This window comes from Lethenteron reissneri, chromosome 28, assembly GCF_015708825.2.
Source record: "Lethenteron reissneri isolate LAM-NWPU_2019-01 chromosome 28, ASM1570882v1, whole genome shotgun sequence".
Classification (NCBI taxonomy): domain Eukaryota; kingdom Metazoa; phylum Chordata; class Hyperoartia; order Petromyzontiformes; family Petromyzontidae; genus Lethenteron; species Lethenteron reissneri.
In genome coordinates this window covers 167,349-185,865 of record NC_083806.1, presented here as the reverse complement: position 1 = coordinate 185,865, position 18,517 = coordinate 167,349, and the positions used below count along the sequence as shown (strand labels likewise).

General features: G+C 44.8%; 1 protein-coding gene across 3 annotated transcripts; it reads left to right on the top strand.

Annotated features, from left to right (window-relative positions):
* Positions 1-5,890: 5,890 nt before the first annotated feature.
* Positions 5,891-13,269, top strand: LOC133348733 (uncharacterized). Of its 3 annotated transcripts, XR_009755827.1 has the most exons (5): positions 5,891-6,180; positions 7,680-7,999; positions 9,557-9,673; positions 10,808-10,846; positions 11,546-13,269. XR_009755827.1 is itself a non-coding variant. In XM_061561668.1 (4 exons), the coding sequence occupies exons 1-4, from the start codon at positions 5,959-5,961 to the stop codon at positions 11,715-11,717; spliced, it is 831 nt and encodes a 276-aa protein (XP_061417652.1). In that variant the 5' UTR covers positions 5,891-5,958; the 3' UTR covers positions 11,718-13,269. The 3 variants fall into 3 exon arrangements, 2 of the variants coding, with proteins under 2 accessions (XP_061417652.1, XP_061417653.1); XM_061561668.1 differs by lacking the exon at positions 10,808-10,846; XM_061561669.1 differs by lacking the exon at positions 11,546-13,269 and having other exon boundaries at positions 10,808-11,533.
* Positions 13,270-18,517: the final 5,248 nt, after the last annotated feature.

Sequence of the window (18,517 nt, the reverse complement as noted above, 5' to 3'; positions counted from 1 at the left end):
TTTTATAGTTCGAACTAAATGTTTTAAATCTTAATACTTTATAGGCCAGGCAGTAGACACATTCTCAACTAGCCAAGTGTTAATAAACTAAGCTATGTTAGCTGCAAAATTAATGTTAGACTAATAACCGCAAATGCCAATATTGTCGAGTGTATAAAAAACTATTTGTCATACAGCTCTTTCCTTTACATAAGACTTAAAAAGGCACAGGCACATAAAGACATTCAGGTGAAAATAACCACAGGTTTTGTGCCACAGACTTTTTGTGTCAAAACGCAACATTAAAATGGTGGGAACAACATCGCATGATAAGAAATCTAAATTTTACATGCATATGCTTTAGAAATCAGTGAGAAAATCACACGATGTTCAGAAAAATTAGAAGGCGATTATGCATCTTATGAAATCCATTGCGCCCTTTTCGCTTCTAAGACACTTCATATCACATAATTTTCGGCCTATAAGAGCAAGCTATTTTTGGAACCTGCGTCCAGCACATCAAACATATTGGCCTCACGGACGTGCGATGGACTGTAAAACATCAATGGAACAACTCCATAGCAACACTGTCAAAATACTGTATTTGTTTTAACAGAAATGGAGCGTGCCAAAAACAACAGCATTTCGGTAGCATACTTACACAGATGTTTCCTGTATCTAGGGTGTAGTTTCTGGAGGCAAGGCATCTAATAACATGCACTTTTTGGATTTATCACCAAATACATGTTATTTGTGCTATTGGGAGTCGTGCCATGAGATATCATGCCATATCATGACACCACATAACTACTTCTGCAGTTGCTTCAAATTGGCCTCATACCCAACAATTGAATGATAAGAATTGGTAAAAGGTTCACTCTCAGTAGCACATTCCTGCGGAGGGAGCTGGTAGGAACGTTGGGTTGCTCGGTCAATGGCCAGGGTCAACGGCGGCGTGGTGTATTCCACAAATATGCCCGACTGTGAGGGCGGGCACAAGCCGGCGTGAGTAGGTTAAACGTTGAGTTTTATAAGGGAACCACGGGGTGACCAGCCCCTCCCCACCCAGCCCCACCCTCCACCTCCCAGCCCCACCCTCCCCACCCAGCCCCTTCCCACCCAGCCCCTCCCCACCCTCCCCTCTCCACCCAGCCCCACCCCTCCCATTTTTGGATGCACGACGGACGGACACAATAATCCCCTGTGGGCTGGTGTAACCAGGAGGTTCCTACCAGTAATAATCCAATGTCAGTGGAAGTGTATCAGTAACCATCCTCCATATCAACTAAAATGCCACTGCCAGGCTTCGCAGGTTCACCCATAAACAAAAAATACAACACACCAGTACTCCAATCCCTTCCCGACCAAATCAGTTTCAAGATAGCACTCACCATTTTCAAGATCCTCCATGGACTCACCCCTGCCTACGATTTAACTCTACCTTGCTCAGTTAGGTAGATCATTCTTCCGTGCTGCCAGAACTGTTTAGAATGCCCCCTGTCATCTGTGCTGTTAACTCCACGCTCCTGTTCAAATACCAAGGTCAATACATTTTTCCTCTGAATCTTGAGATGAAGTCCAATTTAAAGGTTGTATGAAATCCACATTGTAATGCATAGCAAAAACAGGATTGTATCCGCAGTATTGTACAAATAAAAACTGATTTTTTTAAAGCACAATCAAATCTGGCGATTTAGGTGGTGAATGTTTTATTTGTGCTTGTAGGCTGCATATTACACTAGTGCGTGTTTACATTTTTCCAATTAATAATGTACATTTAATGTTAAAACCGTGGGACAAGGTCGCCACCTACTGGACGGACTGGAATACGGCTTCGTTGAACATAACATCGTGATTTGAAGCTTTCGTGACTGCAGGAATACATACCCTCTGGTTCTTTCGGTCAAGTCACGTAGATAGAAGAAATAATAAAAAGAACACGACGTTTCGGTGGCAACACAAGCGTCCGTCATCAGGTGAGAAAGAATTATCTGCTGTTGTGGCTTTATATAGGCACGGGAGGAAAGGGGGTTTTTGCAGAGTCGTGGCTGCAGGAGTTCACGACTCATGGACATGCTGATTTCTCCAGCCCCCACCCGTCCCTGCACGCGACAACCCTCGTCCCTCTCCCCCCGTGAACTCCTGCAGCCACGACTCTACAAACCCCCCCGTGCCTATGTAAAGCCACAGCAGCTGATCTTTTTTTCTCACCTGATGACGGACGCTTGTGTTGCCACCGAAACGTCGTGCTATTTTTTTTATCTACGTGACTTTACCGAAAGAACCAGAGAGTATAAACATTCAATGTTATATATCAAGTTTATGTGGTTGTTATTCACATTTGTTTAAATGTCAGTGCTGCTTTCAACACTTGTTTAAATCGATTGTTTGGCGATGCTGCGTTGGCAGTGGTGCACAATGCACACAAAAACCTCAAAAAACATTCTCGATCCTCCCCCCTGGAGACCATTCAATTAAAAAAAATAGTTGCACGGTACAATACCTACGTTGAAAGCGATACCTCACTGGATTGACCCAGGTGGCCTCAGGGAACGACTGAAACATCGGAGCACGCATTCTCCTCCTGCTCGGACAGGGGGGAATTCTACGCCACCATCACTGAACACTTAAACAACTTCAACTTCTATTCATCCCCGTGAATCGAAGTTGACACTCCTGTGGCATTAGACCTCAGGGTATATCTCATTACCAGCATGCTCTATCTACATACAAACGTTCTATGCTGAGTGCAAGGAAATTCCATGCCCCTCCCCCCCATCACTTGTGCCCTGTAACAACCTTGACCAGCTAGCCTCCCTCAATCACCTTGGACGCAAAACTTAAACGATGGGATCCCCTTGCCCTCACTTCAGGCCAATTCAACTCCAGCATCTCTCCCACTTCAGTAAAACATTTTCTTCCTGTGGTTGTCACACCTGATGATGATTGCTTGTGTTGCAATCGAAACGTCGTGATTTAATTTATTTACTTAGATATTTTTCACCTACGTGACTTTACCGAAAGAACCAAAGAGTATGGATCCTTGCAGTCACGAAAACTTCAAATCTAGAACAATCCAATAAGCCCCAAAAATGCCCCCCAGACGCCAAGCGGACGGGATCCTCTCGGCTGCCACACGGGCAACTCCCGGCCCCCTTTTCAGCCACATCCCCCCCCCTCTCTCCAGCGAGTTTATATCCACAAAGTCACAAGACCAATCCTTTGTGAGATGCCCACAAGAGACTCTGAAACAAAGTACGCGTGTAATATGTAATTCAAGAAATTATAAATATATATTGTTGGAAATGTACGATGCTTTGAAAAATGTGAATAAATACTTTTTTTAAACTTAATACATCAGAATAAAAATACTTATTTATACTGGAGGAATCCGATGAGCGACAAAGCTCGTTTTCACAGATGTCCAGTACAAGAAACAGTATTTATTTCTAGATTTGAAGCTTTCGTGACTGCAAGGATTCATATTCTTAGGTTTTTTCGGTAAAGTCACGTAGGTAAAAAATTAAAATTAATAAAAGTAAAATAAAAATAAAATAAAAATCACGACGTTTCGGAGGCAACACAAGCTTCCGTCTTCAGGTGGAACCGTCACAGCACGTCACAGCTATCGTGCTGTGACGGTTCCATCTGAAGACGGAAGCTTGTGTTGCCTCCGAAACGTCGTGATTTTTATTTTATTTTTATTTTACTTTTATAAATTTTAATTTTTTACCTACGTGACTTTACCGAAAAAAACTAAGAATAAGAAACAGTATACAACACCCATAATAGAGTTTTTTTGGGTTATATCACGTAAATATTTAAATGTGTCGTTAAACCCGCCACCGCCCGACACAACCGACTAGTAAGGGTTGTCACGTAAACAGAACATGCCAATTCGTCACTAGTACAGCACTAGTGTGTAGTAGTGGTGTATAGTGTAGTGTACAGTAGTCTAGTGTATAGTGTAATGTATAGTAGTGTAGAGTATAGTAGTGCAGTGTATAGTGTAGTGTATAGTAGTGTATAGTGTAGAGTATAGTAGTGTAGTGTATAGTGCAGTGTATAGGAGTGTAGTGTATAGTGTAGTATACTAATACAGCAACACCGGTGTGTTGGAAAGCCAAACCACATTTACAATCTGAGTACGACGTTTCGCCGGTAATCACAACCAGCTTTATCAGGCGGCAGCCAGATTTATGGAGAAGTCCACCTGTTCCGTTCCTTATATAGAGGCGTGGATGTGGTGGCCACAATTGTGCCCTCTTTTTGCGCAAAGTAGGGGAGGGGGATTAATAAGTCAACGTACATGATGCATGCACATTATGCGAGCCCATTGATCTTGTCCTTCCTCTCCTATAAAACGTACAAGAAAGGTAAACAAATCACCCAAACACAAACAAATACAACTAAACCATCCCCATCCGACCAGGCAAAGCCCACTGAGGTATTAACTAACTTTTTAAGAAGCGACCTGGTCACAAATTATCGCTCAACAAAGTGGCTCGTCATTTTGACATTTATAGCAGCAAATTCATCTAAATAACCTCAAATGTGGAGGGAAACCCCGAAAGACCAGGAGAAACAAAAATAACACTACCCTAAAATAAATAATCTGCGCAATAACCCTTCTTCGAGTGTATAAGTCCTGTCACTATTGTTTACAAGTGTCAGTGCTTAACACATTCCTGCGGAGGGAGCTGGTAGGAACGTTGGGTTGCTCGGTCAATGGCCAGGGTCAACGGCGGCGTGGTGTATTCCGCAAATATGCCGAACTGTGAGGGCGGGCACAAGCCGGCGTGAGTAGGTTAAATGTTGAGTTTTATAAGGGCACCACGGGGTGACCAGCCCCTCCCCACCCAGCCCCACCCCTCCCACCCCCCACCCAGCCTCACCCAGCCCCTCCCCACCCAGCCCCACCCCTCCCACCCAGCCCCTCCCCACCGTCCCCACCCAGCCCTTCCCCACCCTCCCCACCCAGCCCCTCCCTCCCCACCCAGCCCCTCCCTGCACGACGGACGAACACAATAATCCCCTGTGGGCTGGTGGAACCAGTGGGTTCCTACCAGTATAAAGTTACCCAAGATGACCCCATGGCTGCCATTGCCACGCAATCACTTCTTTGCCGTTTCTGTTTGTAAACGACAAGGGGGCGCTGCGGTAACAATGAAATGGGACCGCGACCGAATCACCGATCTTGCTGATGATATTAATCAAATCAAATCACATCGTTACTCGATCCGTGGGGGTCGATTGGCAACGATTCGACACAGCGATTACGATCAGGGAAAATCTTCCATATATGGGCAAATCAGATATGGGTAAAATAATGTATATGGGAAAATTATATATGGAGGGGGGGGCAAATATTTGAGTGTACGATGTTATCGTACTCTATCATGTGTTTGTATTGTTTGTTGTCACGTTCTGACCCGCCACGACCGGACATCTGTGAAGCAGAGCTTGGTAGCTTATCGGATTCCTCCTGCGATCGCGTGCGACGTCGTTTTTGAATTGGCCGACCCAATGGCGCTTGTTGCCGGGTCGGAGAGAAAACTCCAACCAATCAAAAGCTGCTCTCCCGAGAACGGCGTGGATCCCGTCAACCAATCGTGTGCGAGACAGCAGGGGGGAGGAAAGCGAACCGACCAATCGTGTGCGAGACAGCAGGGGGGGTAAAGCGAACCGACCAATCGTGTGCGAGACAGAAGGGGGGGGGGGGGGAAAGCGAACCGACCAATCGTGTGCGAGACAGCAGGGGGGGGGGGGGAAGCGAACCGACCAATCGTGTGCGAGACAACAGGGAGGGGAGGAAGCGAACCGACCAATCGTGTGCGAGACAGAGAAGGGGGCGTGGAAAACGAACCGACCAATCGCGTGCCGCCGTGAAATTCAAACGCGGAAGGCGACGGTTTGAGTTGGCGCGGCACTGCGGGTGGGAGATCAACGCAGCGGCGTCGTCGTCGGCCACGCTCCGTGATGTCGTCCGTGTTACAGGGAGTCGGGGTAGTTTGTTCGGGTCGACGGGCATGGCGAGGATGGCGAGGCGGCCACCGCGTGCTGGAGGAGCCCGAGGCCGAGGAGGCTACCCGGCGCAGCCCTCGCAGCCCCGCGCCCCTCCGCACGCCGCTTCGCCCCGTGCAGAGCGCGGCCGCGGAGCCCCGGCGAGGGCGCGGAGGAGGCCTCGCGGGCCTCGCTCAGGTTCGCCGCCTGCGCGCTTATTGTCCTTGCTGCTACTCTATACACATCGCTCTTATTGTCACACGTGTGTCGCTTGTGTTATCCGTACAATTCGTCCGTTATCTTACGTATAAAATGGGAGGGTCCGGGCATAGGCGGAGTTTGACTTTTATATTCTAGGGGGGTGGGGAGGGGTTCGCTTTGTCCCTCAGGATCGCGGGTGCATGTAAATATACTTTATTTAATTTTAATGTTGTAAACTACTGAAAATAAAGATATAAATGTGTCCAGTTTTGGGAGGGCACTGCCCCCTCCCCCCAAACTCCGCCCATGTGTATGGCCGTGCAATTACTACTATTAGGTTTTTTTGGTAAAGTCACGTACGTAAAAATAAATAATAAAAGTAAATAATACATAAAAATATATTTCTTATTTATTGTTATTATTATTTATTTTTACCTACGTGACTTTACCAAAAAAACCTAAGAGTATGAATCCTTGCAGTCACGAAAGCTTCAAATCTAGAACGTGCAATTACTGCTCACGCAACTGCTGGTGGAAGGGCCTCCATAAAGATTTGTTTAGAGGGGATTGGAGCTACTCTTGCACCTAAGACCAAGCGTGTTTGAAGGGAAATACGCGTGCCCACACTTTACCCCACCATACTCTACCTGTCGATGGACAGGTGAGGGGGGAGTCTGTCGCTTTTGAATGATTACTCAGAAAACCTGCATTGTTTACTGATGACTTCTGTATTAATTTGTACTGAGGTTGTGCACATCTCTCCGACTTGCACTCGTTTACTCCATTACAATTAAACCAACCGAGACGACGGACATAACATTCCCAAACTCCGTGGATGGAGTATAATATATTAGAGGTTGTTTTCAGTAAGGTACATAGACTGGCGGAGCCGGTGGGGTGGGGTGGCATGTGCCCCCCCCCCCCAATGATTCGAATGAAATCCCTAATTTCGATTGGATCATTGGGGTTTATTAGTAATAAATCGGCATTTTGCGACTGCCACTGTGTAGCATATTATTGTGCCAGGGACTCCGAGATGAGAGGACAATAGTCTTCAGTCCATAATTGCCAAAAAGTAACGGCAAAGCAGTTATAAGTGACTCATATTTGTGCGCAGTTGCGTATGCAGTACACGACTTCCCTGAAGGCATTCACCTTCAGCGAGCGCGATGCCGATCACACAACGCGGTTCAAATTCGACCCTTGATGGATGACTGCGCCATCGCCGCACACGCTTCGAATAAAAAGCAAGGGACAAGTCTTTGCAACTCCTATCATTTTTCATTGCTGGAGGGGTTGCCCCCCTACCTGAAAATCCTGGCTCCGCCATTGGGTACATACATTGGTTCACAATCTGTGGTCCGTGAAACTGTTCCATTTACGATTCATTTTTTTTACAAAACTCCATGAGGGTGGACAGTGGTCCAACAGGTCCATAAATATGGTAACCACTGCTTTAATTCTTAACAATGTATGCTTCATGTCACTTACACCAGACTCTGCACAAGGCGTATCAAGGCAGAAAGAACTTTCATGCCCTGGAGCCAGACTCCCCATGTCCACCCACAGCCTGCAATCCGGGAGGACTGCATGCGGGCCCATGCAAGACCTCCGCAGGCAGAAGCAGCCCAGCAGGACGCGGCCCCAGGAAGGGCACGGGCAGGGCCACCCGCTCACCCCGGCAAGGCCGCCTATCCTCTCGCAAGGCGGACCAAGGGCTTGGTGTGAGCCAGCGACCCATCCGGGCAGCTGCATTGCGCAGTCCCTACTGCTCTCCTGTTGGTTCGTCGGTGAAAAGAAGTATCCTTGCTCGAAGGTACTGTCGCACAAAAAGCAATTGGCCATGGTTGGTCAATGGAAGTGAAGTATTGGAATTGACGGCAGGAACTTCTTGACGGGTAACACACTTTTATTAAATCTTGACGTGTCACAATACAACGGGTGGTCTCTATCCTTTGGACTATACACTCCACTTAACTCGTGTAGACTCTATGCTTCTGGCTACACACAATACACTTGACTCGTGTAGACCCTATGCCTCTGGCTACACACAATACATTTGACTCGTGTAGACCCTATGCCTCTGGCTACACACAATACGTTCGGCTCGTGCAGACTCTATGCCTATGGCTACACACTACACTCGCCTCTGGGTTACACAGAGTCCCGGTCCCGTTAGGACAGCGGGACTAGGTACCACAGGGCCCTATGTCTTCATCCCCGTCTTCATTCTTCGCTGGTTACATACTGCCCTTACGCCTGTGTGCATCCCCTTTTATAGCCCCTGCTCACGAGAGACGGAGCTGATGCGGACGTCGACGTGAGCATCGCTCCTTAGTGAACCAATCACGACGCACTCTCTCTACGATCCGTTTTCCCCAGCGCGTGTTAACACCACTCCGCCAATCACACCGCGCTGCCACCCGGTCATTCCCTCTCCGCGCATCACCGGCCCACAGCCAATCAGTACCCCGTAACCCACGACCCCGCGCTGACCCCTGATCCTCCACCGTCAGCGCGCGTCACCACATACACAGCCAATCATTACGCGCTGGCATACGATCCCTAATCCCAGCGCGTATCACCACTACAGAAGCATCAAGGTCTCGTGGGATATTTGACTAAAACTTTTGGGTACTTAATCAAAGTCCGAGTAAATGTGGTCTCCTACTCAAATGAACATTGAGGTGGTGCTTATCTCATATTGACAGACTTGAACCAGTGGTGGAAATTCCAGATTCCTCGAGTGGTGGCGAACCTATCCATATGGTAACCACTGATGACTTCACCATAAAGTGGTACTCATCTCCCTAGCGGGAGGCTGGGCCGAGTCAGTCTGCCAACTCTGATTTGAATTGACAACCATCCAATTGCGAACTTCTTGCCACCACGGAGCCTCCTGGCCGGCATTGATGGAGACTGCACTAAATGCTTTGGTATAATTTATCAAAGTGTTATAAAGTCCACACTATGAAAAATACAAATTATTGCTCAAGCAATGGGGGATAATGGTAATTTCTACAAGTACTTGTTACATTCTGAAAGAGTGGCTCATTTGGGATGTCATTGTTGCTAACTCCTTTTTCAAAAACAAGCATGCTCATGGGCAGCTGGTAATTACCAGCGAAATGTCACAGTACTCAAATTGTAAATGTGGATTTACTCTCCAACACACCAGTGGGCTGAAGTAGTAACTAATTTGGTACATTTTGTTTACGTGACAAACCTTACTGGTTGGCTGTGTCAGGTGGTGGCGGGTTAATGGCACATTTATACTTAGGCTATCTAACCCCAACAAAAACCTTTATTACGAATAATATTGGTCGCGAAAGCCTATGTGTCATTGGCACTTTTGTGTGTGTGTTTTTTTAAGGGGCAATTTCATGACTCCTCGGCGATTCCAACAAGAGCTTGACCATGTGGCCAGTGGGATACGCAACCTCAAGAACGTCTCCAAGTCGTTTGATGATTGCATTGAAGAGGATGAGAGGTGTGGTATAGAGCAAATAATGCACACATTTGGTGTCATGACAGCCATGTACTTTTCAAGGAATCGCACGTTTGAGCAAAGTTTATCTCAAAGTAGATAACTGAAGTGCATAATCATCACCAAGGATATATCCACTGCTGGTCAGTCAGCTTTGTGTAATTTTGTCCCCATCCATCACAATTATCATCAGCCCCTGTCCACCTCAACCTCTGGGGTTATGGTAGTTAGGAAATATATTGTTGTGGTTATAACAGTTACGAGTATAATATTATACTATAATGTTAGTTTCATAGTTTATGTTAGCACTGTTATAGTTATTGTAGTATCATGTGGCGTAACCAAAAAATCAACTGAATGGGTTATTTCAGTGATATGGTGTTCTAATTAACTTTATTTCTTCAGTGAAAAATTTTACTTGATCCTTTACGTTACAGCCATTAAAACAAGTACAACAATTTCATCATACATTGATAATAAAAATATAAATTCATAACAAAGATAAATTGTGCTAAGTTTGTAATCTCCACACGTTGTGATTAAATGTTTAGACCCAATTTATGTGCTTGACAGGTTTATGCATCATATCCCCCATATGCTTTGTGTTAAAGGAAATCAAATACGTGTTTTAAAGGAATAGTGACACTCGAAACGTTGCTTTCTGTTGGAAACGTGAGAGGTGATGGTGGTGAATGGAGCCTTTCAAATAATGGAGCTGTCATAAGATGTTAATTTTAGTCTGCCGTATAATGTAGACACAATAACGGTGAAAATGCGGCACATACATACTATGCAGAAAAAGGGTTGTTTAACACCCATCCAGTTATGACCAATGAAGTAATAATTTGACTGTTGTGAAATATTGAAATATTTTGGTGATATTACACCACAAAGTGAGCAGGAGAGTATGGTTGGAATTTAATATAATGTCTTTAATATAAAAAAGATCGTATAATGTTAGTAATCCTACGCTTTAGTGGAGGATACAAGAAGAGATGATGATGGAGAAGGTATGGTGGAGGTGTGGCTTTTGTGGGTGAAGATGCCCTGTATTTGAACACTGCATATTGAATTATTTGCACACGCACACGGTTATTGTTTATTTATGGAAACCAATGGCAATACTTTCTTCGGCAGTGATTTGATTCCTATATATATCCCAGAATGAAGAATCAGGTAAAGTATGTTTAAAAGTACCATACTTCATTTCACAGCGAAATAATAGGCATGGCTTAATACTATATATGCATCAAGTTACTGACAGCTTTTTAAACCTCACTGCTTCACAGTAAAGACAATTGCACATTACCAGAATGTTCACCTCAAACATGAATTAATATATAATTCTGGATATTATTAAGGATAACTTTACATGTATGATGTCTCTTGCTACAGCACGAAAGCATGATAACTCACATGAGAACTATTCAACAATGGGTAATTACTGACGTTCACCTGCATGCTGCAATATGCAAGTACAAATAATTGACTAAGATCCTGTGTTAGCATTTCTGCCCCCTATGTATTTTCACATAATCTGCTTTTGTAATCCCCGTAAGGAATTGGAAATGGACTCGCAACGCATAGACTTGCATAAGCCATTTGGTACTTGCACCCCTGATGTGTGGAAGACCCCCAGAGTTGTACAACGCAGAATTTCATCGTTGCCACGAATCTTGACAATTCACCGAATATTAGGAACAGTAGCTCGTTAAATGCCTATTTTAAAATAGCGATGCGATTGTATAAGCTGTACTTCATGTTTCCACATGTCAGTTGTATGTCAAAACTGGACCTGTTTTTAAATTATTTAAAATGCTAATGACATTTTGGTTTAACCCGTTTTTAAATGCATCGATTGCTTATTTCCTGTAGGCGGGCGGCACGGGAGCAGTGCTGGCAACTGATGGTCTCAAACTTGTGCGCGACAACCGGGAGGCACTCTTGCGGTTTCAAACGTACATCTCTGCACCGCTTCTCCGCTCGCCTTCATTCACTGGGCAGTCTCGCGAACAATGTGATCACCCAAAGAGGGAAAAAAACATAAATAATGTGACCAATGTGTTTTGCCGATGAGAACAAAAGTCACACCAAGGTGTTGTAGCCTAATTATGTATGCAAACAGTTTATTTGTGCTTTCTTAAACTGCCAAACTGAAGAAAAAGTATCGCATTGTAGCGATTCTAAGAGGTCAAACACTCGCATATTGATGCTTTTATAACTTAATAGTTCTTATGTCTACTATATGCATTCCACTGCTAAAATTTATAAACCATAGTGCTGTTATACTATGCTCTAACTTATGGTGATAGATGCTGAAACTATCTCACAAACACGTTACCTATATATGCAATATGTACACACTACCTGTTAGCTTACAGAGTTGAAGAGACAACTCGTTTTTTCCAAATCTTGTTTTTTGTGGGTAAGGGGGCATTTGCCATACATTTCCTATTCTGTGCCAAGCAAGGGAGTTAAATGTTAACATCTTATAGCAATGTAAAATTTTATTACTGTATTTGCTGCTTATTTTAAAATTCTACATTTGCTTAATCGTCATTGTGGAGTGTTAATGATTTTTCGTATGTATTCTTTTAAAGGCAATTAGTCTTGTCGTGACGTTGCAATTACAGTTTTTATTTTTGGTTGAGAGGTTAAAATGACGTGCCTCTTCAACGTCGTAGTTCAGATTATTTAGATGCAAGATGTGAATGTAGCATGTAATCTACGTGCTGTGCTCGGGAGGTAATCCCAGCATGCAGAGGCTGCAGATTATCCATGTTCCACAGTGTAACGCGATCCTGAAACAGTTGTTTGTTTATGGAACTACTTATACTGGTAGGAACCTCCTGGTTACACCAGCCCACGGGATTATTGTGTCCGTCCGTCCGTCGTGCAGGGAGGGGCTGGGTGAGGAGGGAGGGGGCTAGGTTGGGGGTGGGGCTGAGTAGGGAGGGGCTGGTCACCTTGTGGTGCCCTTATAAAACTCAACGTTTAACCTACTCACGCCGGCTTGTGCTCGCCCTCAGTCGGGCATATTTGCGGAATACACCACGCCGCCGTTGACCCTGCAGGCCATTGACCGAGCAACCCGACGTTCCTACCAGCTCTCTCCGCAGGAGAATGTGTTGTTGCAAAGTGTTAACTGGTGAGCAAGCGGAATCCGTTGAGCAGCTGCCCCCTGCAGAAATTCCAAGAGGTGGCAGTGCTCTCGTTGAAATGCCTCTTACACCAAGGCATTGTCTACCAAGTATTGTAAGCTTGCTTTGAAATTTCAAGTAAAAATTGTGACCTGTTACATTTCTGGAAGAAACTTACTCTTGAGTATCAGATCTTTTGTGCAAACAAACATTGTCAATGACTGGCATATTTAAAAGTCAAACATTTTGCGGGATATTTTGATACATTTTAGCTGGCAGTTGTATTTATGGTCATGGAGTTCATTCACTACACATGGAAGGGGGGGGGGGGGCTCCAAAATCTGTACAAAGGTAATATTATTGACGAGAGATGCGGTAGACGAGTACAACTTTGAGCACGAGTCTTATTCTCATGAATAAAACAATAAAATAATAAAAATGTAAAACAATAAAAAATTATTGTGTTGCAGTCGAAACGTGAGAATTTTATTGTTTGTTTCCCTTCTACGTGACTTTATCGAAAGAACCAAGACTATAAAAATGCATTTTGTTTTTGTGTCTGAAGTGGATTATAATTTCAAACTCGGGCAGAGTTTATGGAATGAGATTGCTGTCAGGGGAAATACCTTTTCCATACGAATGTCATCTACTATTTTTGTAATTTTAAAATATAACCGCTTGGTTAATGGCACGAACATTCAGAATGCTCTGCAATCAAAACTGCTGTGAATCTTTAACCTTTTGTAATTGTCCATACTGGCTAATGGCCTCTGACCTTCCACCCCCACGGTCCCATGATGCAACAATGGAACTTACTCTTCATGAATCCTCGCTCCAGCTCTCGTAATGGTCGTCTTCGCAAGGCATGTTTATTTCATGCCATGTCAGCCTTTCACGAGTCCCAACACATGAACTGATGCGTTAGAAGACGTCAAATGTAATAAACGCCATTGTCAAGAGGTGTAATAATAGCGCTATATCTCGTGAGTAATATTGTAAATATTTTGTCGAATCAAGCCAGTTAGAACATTGATATGTCGACACTTTGTCAGCTTCAATTGGGTTCCTTTATATAAATTCACAGTGACCTAATAGTTAACTTTACGATTATCACGAAATTTCACGTGTCTCAATGGTCGCGTGAGCAGCTCGCAATCGGAAGGTTCGAAGTTTAAATCACGTTTAGGAGATGACTCGACCCATCATCCATATGTGGTTGATAAAATTATCTTCACTTTGTAGGTAGGTCAACTGTGGCTGTCTTATGGATAGAATTCCCCCCCGTGCGTCGGATCGTTTTAATTTCCATCATTGGCTGAGGGCTGTAAACGAAATGAACACCGTCTCATTGCTCACTAGAGCGGGACATCACTGAAAAGTTCTTAAGTACTGTACTGTATACCAATCTCAGGTCGTCGTGGTTCTTTTTTTCATTGCGTGCTTGCTTTTTTTGGATTGTAGGTCCTTGGGAAGTAGAACTGTGAGCCTCGCTGCATTTGGTGTGGTGTGTTGCTTGTTCGGAGCGAGCTCACGGGAGACAATGTAGGGCCCCACGGAGACTGGCATTTCGCGGGCACAATCAATCACACATCGGTTCCTCCTGGCCTGATCCCCCAAGCCCCATAAGGATCAGCTTGACAGGTGCCTAATGTGTCAACGCACCACGGAATACTCCGACAATAACATCATGTCCTTTTTGAGTGGAGCTATTGTAAATGATCAGCCTTCCAAGGAAAATAGGCGTTCACATGCACAGACAACTCGTGCACATGGGAGGCCAATTGAGAGGAGACGACACAACAAGAATATTTCAATATTTTGCCTCTAAAATTCAGGTGCAATATAATATCCGTTGTCGTGTCAGCTGTTTGTATTACGTGGTTTAAAATTAATGGTGTCTTAGAAAGACTAATGGTTATCACTCAAAAATAAAAGATTCCAAGATATTGTCAAGGTAAATGAAAATTGTTGAAAAGACCGTGTTGATGTTATTACAGTATGTGTTGCGGTACAGTACATGTACACTTCAATTGTATAGGCCAGGCAGTGGTCGGCAACCAAAATAACGAGACTTTTTTTTGGCGAAATCGGTAAATAACTCAATATTCTTAGAGCCGCAATGCAACGTGAATAACGTCACGAAGCAGTACTTAAAGAGCCCAGGTTGCCGACCCCTGGTAGAGGCCATTTAAAATGTTTTTCCTTTTCTTGAACATGACCAACAATACTGATTAACAGTGCTTTGCAATGGCACCGATTTGCAACAATTCTGTGAAGATTACAAACAGTATATACATCTTGATTCTTTCGGGAAAGTCACGTAGAACCAAGAAGATTAATCCCTGCCGTCACGAAAGCTTTAAATCGAAAAAGTATATACATCCTCTTTGCTTCTTTCGGTAAAGTCACATAAGTGAAAATAATAAAATTCACCATGGAAGTGGAGAAGGATGGCAAGCTACCGTTCTTGGATGTTCTGTTTGAGAGGAGGCCCAATGGCTCTTTGGGACATTCTGTCCACAGGAAGGCCACCCACAGATTCCTATTTGAAACCTGATTCCCACCACCATCCGGCACAGAATAATTCCCTCATCAAAACACTACACCATAGGGCCCACTGCATTTCTGACCAACACCATCTGACCAGTGAATTAGAACATGTACACTGGACCCTAAAGATGAATGGATATTCGGACCAGATTATCCGCAAAGCTGTTTCTCCAACCATAGAGAGACAACCTCCTGCGACTCCGATCAAAACCATCACGCTGCCATACATAGGCGGTACCAAAAAGATTTCCAAAATCTTAAACAAACAAGATCCAGGTCCAATTCAGTACAATACACAAAATCCGTGAGCTGATCCCATCCGTAAAGGATGTCATTCCTGACTTGCCGTACCCTGGAATCTACAAACTGAGTTGAATTTGTGGTGATTGTTACATTGGGGAAACGAAACGACACATATACCATATTCGCGAGCACAAGGCAGATTTGAAACACGGCAGGACGAATTCTTCCACTGTGGCTGATCACTGCTACAACGCGGTCAGCTCTCATGATATTGTTTTCTCCGACACCAAAGTGCTCTGCAAGCCGTCTGGATACCACCAGAGATTTGTCTATGAAGCCATCCAGATATACAAACATAGACATAACTTCAACCGAGAAGATGGATTAAAATTGAGCAATCATTGGAAGGATGTTATCAACCAGGTAAAATCTTAGTCTTCCTTTAGTTTATTTCATACCCGTATCTCCAGTCTCTTCAACACCCCCCCCCCCCCACACCACTCAGTGCACCACGCCGGCATTGTGTCACATCGGCGATGTCGTTTCCCCCCACTCTCCCCTCCCTACTCCGCACCCACCTCCCGTCCCCAGAACCTCTCCCAGCTCCGGCATTGTTCTCATCGGCCGTTGGTGAATGATTGGTTGGTGGCACTCAACCCCACCCCTCCACACCCCCGCCCCCCTGGCTCCCCTCCCCCCCTCGTGCCTTATATAATATCTTGTTACGAGCAGCTCTTGTCCACTCCAGCAAATTATGTTTTGCTGTGGCTGCAGCTTGTGCTGCTTCCGAAACGTGATTTAATTTAGTTAAATCACGTTTCGGGAAGCACAGAGAAGAACAAAGCTGTGCACGTGTCGTTCCTTGACCTTGAAAATGCATTTGACAGGGTCCCCCACGACCTCATCTGGCACTCGCTTCGATCCCATGGAGTCCCTGAAACCTACGTGCATTGGGTGCAACTCCTATACAAGAACGTCACCAGTGCAGTCAGGTGTGCAGTGGGCTTATCACCGCCATTTCCCATCAGCGTTGGAGTGCACCAAGGATCGGCCCTGTCACCACTCCTGTTTATCCTGTGCATGGACACGATCACTGCCGACCTGCACACGCCCCTTCCATGGTCAATTCTCTATGTGGATGACGTCCTACTCTCAGATGAAGAGAGAGGAGATGTGGAAAGACAAACGCGCCTGTGGAAGGAACGTTTGGACGAAAACGGGATGAGGTTCAACATCAAAAAGACGGAGTATATGGAGTGTGGCCTCCAAACCGATGGCACCATCAGCATTGACGGAGAAGATCTGAAGAAAGTGACGGACTTCAAGTACCTGGGCTCCACCATCAGCTCAGATGGAAGCATCACGACTGATGTGAGGTCACGAGTCAATGCGGCATGGATGAAGTGGAGGCAAGTCACCGGAGTCCTCTGTGATCGGAAAATGCCGGATAGGCTGAAGGGAAAAATTTACAAGACCATCGTCCGACCGGTGGCACTCTATGGATCCGAGTGCTGGCCAGCCACAACTGTACACGAACAAGCCCTCCATACCATGGAGATGAGGATGCTCAGATGGAGCCTTGGACTGACTCGATGGGATCGTGTCATGAACGAAGACGTTCGGAAGCGACTTGGTGTGGCCCCCATTGCGGACAAGATGCTTGAGGCAAGGCTTCGGTGGTACGGCCATGTGATGCGAAGTGAAGAGTCATCAGTGGCCAAGACTGCCATGCGTATTGAGCCAGAGGGCCGCCGTCCACGCGGACGTCCGAAGAAGCGATGGATGGATCGAATAAAGGAAGACATGAAGACAGTCAACGCATCCCCCGAAGATGCCCTGGACCGAGCCAAATGGAGAAGACTGCCGAAAAGCGGACCCTGCGCCACAGCGGGAACAACGCTAGGAAGAAGAATTTTCATTTTTTTTAATTTTTTTTTTCACCTACGTGACTTTACCGAAATAACCATAGAGTATGGATCATTGCAGTCACGAAAATTCAAATCAAGAAGTATATACATCCACGAAGTTACAAAACCAACCAGTTTACAATACCAATACACGTATAAAGTAGTATTTTTTTTTACGGGCACAATTGCTAACAACATTATCCATTCTAAGACTTTACCATTGTTATTTCGTCGCGTGCATTATATAACGCGTGTTTGGATTATTTTTTGTGCACTCCTTTGGGTATTTTTTTCTATGAGCGCACATTGTATATTTTACCAGGTAAGGCCCACTGAGCCATATAGCTCTTTTTCAGAATCGACCTGGCCACAAACGATGGCTCAACGAAGTGACTTATCACGTGGAAATTTATAGCAGCCAAATACTCTGAACGCGTGTTTCTAAATGGAGAGGGAGAAAAGTCCACACGACCACGGGGAGAGCATGCAAACTCCAAATATACACGTGTTAGGGTCGGGATGGAACCACGACCTCCTCCATAAGAGGCGAGGTCGTTCACACATCGCCACCGTGACGCCCACTTATATTCTTGGGAACGTCACAGTATCATTTCATGCCAAGTATGCATAATATGTGTGCAGTTGTTTAGATGTGTATGATATTGCCGATGATGCGCTCATCATTGGAGGCAGACAGGGCTGAGCAGCTCTCTCGTTACACGTAGTTACATATTCATTGCAAGAGCACGATTAATAGCAATGACACTGAAAACGACAATATGTGTGTATTTAGAAATGCTTTACTTTGTACACGCATCACCTGTAATTTCGTTGAATACACGTTAAATGTACGAATACCCATGACAGACCTTCCAAATAGGTATACATAATTAACTCGTGTTTCATTTCATAATTAAGGCTCATTAAGAAATAGTTTTACTGAAGAATGTTTTTCTATAATCATGAGGTTGTTCTGGTATATTACAGATTTGATTGAATATATAAAG